The sequence below is a fragment of the Nansenia antarctica genome (genome assembly GCF_963989245.1).
Source record: "Nansenia antarctica genome assembly, chromosome: 17".
NCBI classification, from domain to species: domain Eukaryota; kingdom Metazoa; phylum Chordata; class Actinopteri; order Argentiniformes; family Microstomatidae; genus Nansenia; species Nansenia antarctica.
The window spans coordinates 9,858,177-9,869,314 of record NC_137687.1 but is presented as its reverse complement, the minus strand read 5'-3'; the positions used below and the strand labels follow the sequence as shown (position 1 = coordinate 9,869,314).

Sequence of the window (11,138 nt, the reverse complement as noted above, 5' to 3'; positions counted from 1 at the left end):
GGGTTTAAGCGTTGAAAAGCCCACTCAATATAACCAACAACAGTTTTACAATCACCAGGGTTCTCACACCTGGTGGGAGACACATGCAGACAGCGTAAAGTAGCATTTTTGCTAACATAATAAATATTGAATTCCACTCTCTCTCCCTACGGAAGCGCATTGCGTTAAAAACAGAACAACATTTCTGAAATATATATATAAACTTTTAAGATCATAATTTAATCATAATAATTTATGATTCTTTTTTTTCAAATTCACAAACTTTCAAGGATTTCAAGGACCCGTAATATCAGTAACTCTCTCTGAACACTAGAGGGTGACACCTCCACCTCTATGGGTAGTGCTGGAGCATTGATCTCATCACCAACAGCAACAAAGACCCATGTCACTGATAACACAACAGTGATGGTAGTACCAGTCATGAACAGTAGTGGGTGGCATCACGACAGTGATGGTAGTACCAGTCATGAACAGTAGGGGGGCCCTGCACCTTCTAATATGAATACATGTACCAGGGAACCGTTGGAGAGAGAGGGGGTGTATCTCACTATGGATGAGGCCAACCAATAACTTTGTGGAGGGGTGGAGAGTAGGCCCATGCCTAGGGACTGCAGGTTCCGGGAAGGGGTGTGTTGACAGAGAAGGTCAGTTAGGTACTGGGGGGGACGGAGGCGATCCCCGATCTGTCTGTCTGTCTCTCTCTCCCTCTCTCCCCCCCCCCCTCCTCTCTCTCAGTCTATGTCTAGGAAGTGATTGTCTGATTGGCTGTGATTTAGGGCGTTTCTGGTCTAAGAGTCAGTCACTATGAGACTGAAGACAGTCAGTGTCTGGCATGACAAGATGGAACACACTTCACTCTACATCATACTCTGTGAGTACTGTGTATGTGTTTGCATTTATTTCTGTGTTTGTGTGTGTTTGCTTGCATGTGTGTGTGTGTGTGTGTGTGTGTGTGTGTGTGTGTGTGTGTGTGTGTGTGTGTGTGCGCGTGTGTGTGTGTGTGTGTGTGTGTGTGTGTGTGTGTGTGTGTGTGTGTGTGTGTGTGTGCGCGCGACATGGGTGTGTATGTGTTTGTGTGCTTGTATGTGTGTGATCATGTGTGTAATGCTGATGATATTGAAGAATAAGATTTCGGATACTCAGTCGAAAGATATTCATCAGAACCAGATGAATCTGGGTCTGTACAGCATAGAGGTGACACAAGGCACAAAGGACTCAGTGACACCTACATTATATGATATGTATATTTCTATTTGAGATTGTTTATTTATTTATTGAGTACATCTGGTAAACATTAGGTCAGGTATGTGTGTGTGAGTGTTTGCATGTGTGTGTGTGTGTGTGTGTGTGTGTGTGTGTGTGTGTGTGTGTGTGTGTGTGTGTGTGTGTGTGTGTGTGCGCGTGTGCGTGTGCGTGTGCGTGTGCGTGTGTGTGTGTGTGTGTGTGTGTGTGTGTGCAAGTGTTCATGTTTGTGTGTGTGTGTGTGTGTGTGTGTGTGTGTTCATGTAAGTGTAATCTTGAGTGATATTTATAATGTAGTGAGTCTCATGAGTTCCTCTCTGTGTGCTTCAGTGATGAGTGCTTACATCTACTCTGGACACACTCAACATGGTGAGTTGGTGATTGTATCTTCAGGTGGTCCATCTCACAACAACGTATGACTTGTTATGATCAGTTATCATCTTCCCAGCTCCACCTTCATTACGTACACTCAGATGTAATCAATAAACATTCTCTATCATTCTCAATCAAATGTATGAGGGGGGGGGGGGCACTTGCTTCACAGTTTACATGTAATATTAGTTTTATTGAACTATTTAAACTGTTCTTGTCTACTTTGTTTATTGCAAACCGCTGAAAACATTTACATTTCCACCAAGTCGTGGAATGTTCACACGGGAGTCAATGTAGGTCAAATATAGGTCACATTTTAAAAGTAATGTGAACTGCCAAACAAAAGAATCGGATCTGAGTGAAAAATCGGAATTGAGCATCAAGGCCTGCCGTGTGAACTAAGCCTTAGTCTCATTAAGAAAATGTTCTTCTGTTTATCAAAGCAAGAAAAAAAAAAAGTATAATAGATTTGTGAAAGACAGCATTCGTGTTCTTGAATTTTACAATTTCACACTTTAACACCTGTTGCCTTACAGGTCAAGCTTTCCTGGGTGTGTCTCCTGCTCTCTCTGGAGACACTCAATCTGAGTCTGAAGGTGAGTTGGTGATTGTATCTTCAGGTGAACTTGCGAACTATGCTTCCAACTGTATCTCTAGGAACATTCAGTGCTTTTGCTATCTTTTTGTAACCTTTTCCTTGTTTGTGCAAGGCAATGATCTCTTCTCTGAACTTTTGGGAAAAAATTCTCTTGACTTTTGCCATATTTCTAACATGTACGTAATCAAACGTCCCTCTCAACAAACCCCTAACCAGTCCAGGTATTTGGCTTCCTTCCCACGGCAGTGAAATGTGACCCAAATCCGATTTTTTTTGCCGACATGCGACTCAGGTCTGATTTATGCATGACCGTGTGAACAGCGCAAGTCACATGAAATCGGACTTTTTTAAAATCCGACCTGTATTGTTGTGTACCTCCGTTTATCAAAGCAAGAGTAAAAACAATAAGATTTGTGAAAAAGTGTTTGTGTTCTTGCATTTGACAATTTCACACTTTCACACCTGTTCTCTTACAGGGAAACCCCATCCTGTCCTGAGTGTGTCTCCTGCAAGGTGGTTGAATGTTGGAGACTCAGTGACTCTGAGATGTGAGCTTGAAGGCTCGTCTTCAGGCTGGAGATTCTACTGGTACAGAGAGGTGTATGATGGACAGCGTTACTCCACAGAGCTGCTACCAGACAGCGAGCGTGGGGCTGGAGGCTCCTACTCTGTCAGCTCTGTTGGTCTGAGTCACACAGGGCTGTATTCATGTCGAGCTGGGAGAGGAGACCCAGTCGATTATACAGACTACACTATAAGCTCCTCTGGGTAGCAGGTGAGATACTGATTTGCTGTTTCAACTCTGAACTACGGTATAACCCCCCTCTGTCTCTCTCTCTCTGTCTTCATGTGTCTCTCCCCCTCCCTCTCCCTCAAACATTTTTTTTCTCTCTCTCTCTCTCTCTGCCCCACCCTCTCTCTCTCCCCCTCTCACTCTTTTTCTTTCTCTCTCTCTCTCTCAGGTCTCTCTCCTCCAGCTTCCCTGACCATCAGTCCCAACAGATCTCAGTTCTTTGAGGGTGAGTCTGTCTCAGTGAGCTGTGAGGTGGAGGGGAACTCTTCTGGATGGAGAGTGGTGACGATCACACACGGTAACTGGCTGTCAGAGTGTCCCTCGGTTGAATCGTCGACCGGACGTACATGCACCCTCCGTGTAGACTCTCGCCTTGACTACGGAGTGCTCTGGTGTGAGTCTGGGTCAGGAGAGTACAGCAACGCTGTCAACATCACAGTGACTCGTAAGTTATTCTCAGTTCTACAGTAGTTTGGTGTCTCTTAAGTCTCATTAAGAAACTGTTCTCAAAAACACTGTAGTGGGGGCGCTTAGGTGGCGTAGCGGGTTAAGCGCTGACCATGTAACCGCAGGGTCCCCGGTTCGATTCCAACCGGGGACATATCCTGCATGTCCTCTCTCTCTCACCCATCCTTCCTGTCTAAATCTTCACTGTAACGACCATGAAAAATAGGAGTGGGACTGCCCCACACAGAAAAAATAACTTAAAAATAAGTTGTATTGTTGTGTACCTCCGTTAATCAAAGCACCAGTAAAAACAATAAAAAATTATAATAGATTTGTGAAAGACAGCGTTTGTGTTCTTGCATTTTACACTTGCATTTCACACGTTCACACCTGTTCTCTTACAGACCCAGAGTGTGTCCTGAGTGTGTCTCCTGCAAGGTGGTTGAACGTTGGAGACTCGGTGACTCTGAGATGTGAGGTTGAAGGCTCGTCTTCAGGCTGGAGATTCTACTGGTACAGAGAAGTGTATGATGGACAGCGTTACTCCACAGAGCTGCTACCAGACAGCGAGCGTGGGGCTGGAGGCTCCTACTCTGTCAGCTCTGTTGGTCTGAATCACACAGGGCTGTATTTATGTAGAGCTGGGAGAGAAGACACAGACTATTTTTCAGACTACAGTCCTCACCCTCTCTGGGTAGCAGGTGAGCTACTGCACTGAACTATGACCCTCTTTCAGTCTGAACTTTGAACCCCCTCTGTCATTCTCTCTCTGTCTTTGTGTGTCTATCTCCCCCTCCCACCAACTCTCTCTCTTTCACTCACTCTCTATTTCTCCCCCCTCTCACACCCTCCCTCCCTCCCCTTCTTTCTCTCCCTACCTCTCTCTCTCACTTCCCCCCTCTCTCTCTCCCTCTCTTTATATCACTCTATTTCTCTCCTGACCTCTCCCTCAATCTTGTTTTCTCTCTCATCCTCTCACTCTGTCTCAATCTATCTTCCTCTCTCCCTGTCCCCCTCTCTCTCTCACGATCTCCATCTCCCCCCACCCATCAGTCTATTTCTACCTGTCTCTAACTCTCTCTCTTCCCCCTGTCTCTCACTGTCTCTATATCTTTCTCTCTCTCTCTCTCTCTCCCAGGTCTCTCTCCTCCAGCTTCTCTGACCATCAGTCCCAACAGATCTCAGTTCTTCCATGGTGAGTCTGTCTCAGTGAGCTGTGAGGTGGAGGGGAACTCTGCTGGGTGGAGAGTGATGAGGATCGCAAGAGGTTACACGCTGTCAGAGTGTCCCTCTGTTCAATCGTCGACTGGACCCACATGCACCCTCCCCTCTGTCATAGAAACCTATGACAGTGGAGTGTTCTGGTGTGAGTCTGGGTCAGGAGAGTACAGCAATGCTGTCAACATCACAGTGACTGGTAAGCTATTCTCATTTCTACAGTAGTTTGGTATCTTTTAGTCAAATACCCTCAATACCCCCACCCACGCTGCCCAATTTTTGTTGTTGTTGTTGTTTTTCTTTGGTGTCGCTGGTTAGCGTCTGCCAGAGGTCAAGGTCGAGGCGTCGGTTGGAGCAAGTCCAAATGCAGGGCAACTATTTGTAACAACATGACGTCTTTCTCATGTGCTTGAATAATAACAACCTGTTATAATTGTCATTCCACCTCCACCTCCAGCTACACCGCCAACTACAACTATATTGCCTGCTGGTGACCATCGTACTGATGGTGAAATGTTGCAGGGCTGTAAGAACCATCCTACAGGGGCGCTTAGGTGGCGTAGCGGGTTAAGCGTCGACCATGTAACCGCAGGGTCCCCAGTTCGATTCCGGCCGGGGACATATCCTGCATGTCATCCCTCCTCTCTCTCTCACCCATCCTTCCTGTCTAGTTCTCCACTGTATCTATCAATAAAAAAATAAAAATATGAGTGGGACTGCCCCACTCAGAAGAAATTACTTAAAAAAGAACCATCCTACAGCTAGCTGACTCCCCTGTCTACACTACAGCTAGCTGACCCTGCTAAACACTCCCCTGTCTACACTACAGCTAGCTGACCCTCCTAAACACTCTGAATGGTGTCAGAATGGGAACACTGTCCTCTGGTGTCAGAATGGGAACACTGCCTCTGGTTGTGTGAATATGACCAGAGAGTGTATATACTAGAGATATGCCACTCCTTTGATTTACTATTGGTTTTGATGGCGATGACCTGTACCATGTGGGGACACATTTCAGACCAATCACAACGCAGTTATAGATTAGCGTTACTGACATTTATTGTTGCTAGGTTTGTGCTGCTAGGCCAGGCAAGTTTATTTGTATAGCACATTTCATAGGGGCAATTCAATTTACATACAGCATGAAAAAATACAGCAAGGATAGTGATGGTAGGATCGTGAATATTAGAGATATATAGAAAAAGACAATCATGTTATTTTATTTCTGTGTTGAACAGCTCATCCTGATGAAGAGAAGCGAAGCAATGATGCCATCATGATGTCAGATTTGGATCCCCAGGAGTAACTGTACGTCTAGCATTACATTTATTGAAATAAAAGCAAGCATTATGAAAAAATAAACACCTTTCGTCTGACATTTGGCATTATATATCTCTTCTGTACCTTTTTGGGGATTACTACAATTCTGCTTATTCATGTAAAATGATACTTATAAACTGTTAATAATTGTAGTATTTCCTCATTTCATGAAAGATGTAAAAATTGGCATGAGGCCTCCACACACCCAGTATAATCATGCGAGCTTATATTGGCAGAAGAATTTAGGGTTAGCTAGGGCTAGTTATGGTTAGGGTGAGGGTTAGTTAGGGCTAGGGTGAGGGTTAGTTAGGGCTAGGCTGAGGGTTAGTTAGGGTTAGGATGAGGGTTAGTTAGGGCTATGGCTAGTTATGGTTAGGGTGAGGGTTAGTTAGGGTGAGGGTTAGTTTGGGCTAGGGTGAGGGTTAGTTAGGGTTAGGGCTAGTAAGGGGTTAGTTAGGGTTAGGATGAGGGTTAGTTAGGGCTAGGGCTAGTTATGGTTAGGGTGAGGGTTAGTTAGGGTTTGGGCTAGGTTGAGGGTTAGTTAGGGTTAGGGTGAGGGTTAGTTTGGGCTAGGGTGAGGGTTAGTTAGGGTTTGGGCTAGTTTGAGGGTTAGTTAGGGTTAGGGTGAGGGTTAGTTAGGGTTAGGGCTAGGTTGAGGGTTAGTTAGGGTTAGGGTGAGGGTTAGTTAGGGTTAGGGCTAGGTTGAGGGTTAGTTAGGGTTAGGGCTAGTTTGAGGGTTAGTTAGGGTTAGGGTGAGGGTTAGTTTGGGCTAGGGTGAAGGTTAGTTAGGGTTAGGGTGAGGGTGAGGGTTAGTTTGGGCTAGGGTGAGGGTTCGTGTCAGGGCCAGGACCAAGCAGTTGTGTACTTATGACTTATGACTAACCCTTTATATACCACATTAAAACAGTTTCACCATGCCAATGCTTGGTATCCTTTTCTTCAGAACAACCTCAGCTATATGACCTGACAATTATTTTATGACTTTGACACACTGTATCAACATAAATGACCCCAAAACACACACAAAAACTAAAAACAGATTGGAAAATGATGTTATTTTATTATCTAAGACACAAACATGCTCCATAAAATTTCAATTTCAAATTTCAGGTTTCAAATGTTAGCACAGGTTGTATATAAAGGTCATATACGGTCATATATAAATATTACCACATTTCTTTTTTAGAAAAGACACTCTTCAAAACAGGTTATGTACACAGTTAGACAGAGCTACATAGCAGGCATTGGATTCCCAGAGTGTGAGGGCTTCCCAAATAGTGCAAATATAACATATAAAAGCTAAAATTTAGATAAAATCAACATATAAAGCCTTTTTGTGTTTTTTTCACCCCCTTTCAGTTCCTTTTTTTTCCACCAAGTGGCAGTGTTCGCTAGTAAATCTCTGTTCCAGAAACTCGACCAGAGTACAAAATACATCTATCATCTGTCTTTTAAAATTGTAAAGATGATTTTTAAAACATTTTAAATTAAAATGATCATATATTTTCGTATCAACAACGGATAAAAACTAGCGTGGAGCTTCAAGCCAGGACTGTCGGGGGAAGCTTATCGCAAACCCTCATGTGGCTTCGTATTGATTAGACGTCGCTCTGAGCAAGTCATGTGATCTGATCACGGTGACGTGACGGTCGACTGAAAAGAGTGTGCTTAATATCGAAGTGCTGTAGAATGTCCCTCAATCAGGATCTGAAATGCTAGCTAGCAGAAATGCTTGCTTCATTGCAAGACAAATATAGAAAACATGCTTGTTTCAATTCACATCCATTTCCAAACAGTAATTCATACATAAAATATAAATATGCATAAATAAAGTGTTCAGGGCCAGGGTCGGGGTTAGGGTGAGTGCTTGGTCCAGTGTCAGGGTTAGGGCTGGGGTCTGGGTTAGGGTTAGGGTTAGGGTTAGTTTTAAGGTTAGGGGTTAGGGTAAGGGCTGGCGTTAGGTTAGGCCGTCAGAATAGAACAGAACAGCTGATGTTTCTCCTGACTCTCTGTGTGGCGCTGAGCGATATGCCGTTAGAATCTTTGGAAGTTCCTCTTTCCATGTCTTTCCTTCACATGCGTCTGCTCTGAAGGCTTGTGTGAAATCTCTCAATCTTGCCTTTGGACTTTTTGGATAGTACAGTGATGCGCAAATGTGTTTGATTCCACATGACTTAACACCAGAACAGACGTTTTTACCTACTATAAGAGCCGCCTCTGACCCCCTCTTTTACAGTGCGAAGCTGCTATTTACACACAACGACCACTAGTTGGCCGCTTGTAAATTAGCCTGCTTCCTGCACAGAAAAACTGCAAAAAAGCTTTATCCTAGTTTATCCTGATGTGGTTTTGAAAATGTAAGGATACTGGGTGGTAGAACGTACATACCTAGGAAAAGTCATGAAAGGAGGGTCCTGAAATTTGATCGAGTGCAAAGATATAACTTTTTTCTTTACTCACAGGTCAAATGACCCCTCATGGCTGTTCTAGTGTTAATGAAGCGGGTGGCACACCTGGACTTCCCCTCTCAAGCAGCATTGTAGTTACATTTGTAAGTTACATACAATGATACAACCCATTAATAATATTACCTAATAACAACTGCTCGGATTAGATTGCGGGTGGAAATAGGTCAAAATGCGCATCATGTAGTCAGATGAACGTTTGATAGATAACTTTACATATGTGTACCATCATCCGCTGTCAAACGCCACAGGTAATAATTGATTTATGACTGTAATCTCTGAAATGCTCGACTGTCATGCAGCGTTGCGTTACTGTAACGTTAGACACAGCACCGACATAAAAGCGATTTTTGGGTTAAGCTTGTTATAAATAAAAGGTCTATAATGCATTGTAATGACATTAAACTAAGACAATACGATGGTTATCATAATTTTTCAAATCTTTATTAATAAGTAATTACAGAGAAAGTAAAATGACATTTCCGCATTGAATAGAGCGACATAAGATTTCTGTAGATGATTCGCAATGCATCCTGGTATCAAGGGGTAGCGTACCCCTAGCCCTTCGAAGCTAGTGTGGTCCTGGAATCGCTCGAAACGAAGTAATAGTTAGCCCTCCCCCTTACCCCTAGCCCTCGATGAAATATGAATTGGGACAGCCCTCGCCCTAAACGTGAACGCGCAAATCGAGCCATAGGGGTGAAAACGAAGGGCTAGGGGTGAATTGGGATTGGGCTCTAACGCAGACTGGCATCGGCACGGGTGAACTATACCACAATGCATTGCATGTCATGTATAAAAAGATCAATGCCACAATACCTATTGACAACGGCGAAGAAGAGAAGAGAAGAGAAGAAAGAGACAAGAGACAAGTTTAGAGACCACAAAAAAACAACAAGATACAGAAGATGCCACCAAAAACTGAGATACACAAATGTAAGTATTTACTTCGTTAATGAAGTTTGTGAAAAGTTATGACCATGGTATTGTAATGTCCAAATTGTAACTATATACGACTGTCGCATCTGGCAGGCCCATGCAGAACACGAGTTCGTCAGAAAGCAATAGCGTCGGTTCTTTCGATTCTGAACAATGATACAACTATGATACAACTATGTTCCATCATTAGGGACTCCGGAGCAAACCAGACAACTCATCAATTTCAGGAGTGAAAATGAGAACAATTTTCTTAAAAGCAAAGCGGCCTCAAAAGGCCTTTGGGAGTGAGTAATTGGTTTTAAAGTTTCTTGACTGCATACAAACGTCTATGTTTGTTTATAGTTTTTTACATTCTGTTAACATACATTTAACACACACACATACAGATAACACACACATACAGGTAACACACACATACAGGTAACACACACATACAGGTAACACACACATACAGGTAACACACACACATACAGGTAACACACACACATACAGGTAACACACACATACAGGTAACACACACATACAGGTAACACACACATACAGGTAACACACACACACACACACACATACAGGTAACACACACACACACACACACATACAGGTAACACACACATACAGGTAACACACACATACAGGTAACATTTTTTTATTATTGTTATGATACAGGGCGTTTATTAAACAAATTGGGCTGGAAGGGAAGATGTCCCACCAGCAAGTGTCCAAGAAATGGGAGAACCTGAAAAGGAAATATAAGGTACTGTGTAGGCTACTGTAATAAAGGCATAAAGGCATTATTTGTCATTCTTATTCATTATTTGTCATTCTTATTCATTATTTGTCATTCTTATTCATTATTTGAGGCTGGGGAAGTAACAGCGGCCAATTGGCAATTTTTTACTGATATGCATCAGGTCCTGGGAGCTAGGCCATCCATCGACCCCCCTTTGGTGGTCAGCTCTTTGGTAAGGTTTGAAGATTAGATACAATCACATTTACCAAGTAATGCAATAGTAATTCATCCATTTCTAACATGTATTTCCTTCTCATTTGTTTTTTTTTCTTTCAGGAAATGACCAACCCCACCTCAGCCTCTCCCTCCGCCTCTTCCTCTCCCTCCGCCTCTTCCTCAGCCTCCACCTCAGCCCCAGCCTCCACCTCAGCCTCAGCCCCAGCCTCAACCTCAGCCAGCCCTCAAACCGGAAGAAGAGGAGGACGACCGCCCTAGACACCCTGGTAACCCTGGTGGAAAAAGACATGGAGCTTGAACAGGAGCGTCATAAAGAATTTTTAGCGCTGTTCAAACAGCTAGTGGATAAAATTCCTGACAAGTAGAGTAGATTTGTTTAGAGGGGCTATTCCATCAACTTTGCTAAAGGAAAGTCCATATTTTTTGGATTTTCCTTTAGCAACGTTGATGGAATAGCCCCAAAGTTGTTAACAGTTAATTGACGTTGTTGTTTTTATTGTGCTGTTGGGGTATTCCATCAACTTTGCTAAAGGAAAGTCCTTGTTTTTGGGATTTTCCTTTAGCAACATTGATGGAATAGCCCCCATGATACTTACATTTGTTGTTGTTGTTGTTGTTGTTGTTGTTGTTGGACTACTAAAGTATTTGTTTCAAACCAATTGTTGGTGGATTCATTATGAGCATGAATAACAGATTGTCTTATATAATCAAACCACATTTTCCCATTTAGCTAGCAGTTAGTTCACTGTAAAAATCCTAAAATTGTAAGACAAATAT

At 43.2% G+C, this 11,138-nt stretch overlaps 1 protein-coding gene across 1 annotated transcript; it reads left to right on the top strand.

Annotated features, from left to right (window-relative positions):
* Positions 1-773: 773 nt before the first annotated feature.
* Positions 774-6,128, top strand: LOC308172738 (Fc receptor-like protein 5). Its single transcript, XM_080547689.1, has 8 exons — positions 774-871; positions 1,573-1,611; positions 2,151-2,210; positions 2,689-2,987; positions 3,175-3,450; positions 3,857-4,153; positions 4,591-4,869; positions 5,909-6,128. The coding sequence occupies exons 4-8, from the start codon at positions 2,921-2,923 to the stop codon at positions 5,974-5,976; spliced, it is 987 nt and encodes a 328-aa protein (XP_080403815.1). The 5' UTR covers positions 774-871; positions 1,573-1,611; positions 2,151-2,210; positions 2,689-2,920; the 3' UTR covers positions 5,977-6,128.
* Positions 6,129-11,138: the final 5,010 nt, after the last annotated feature.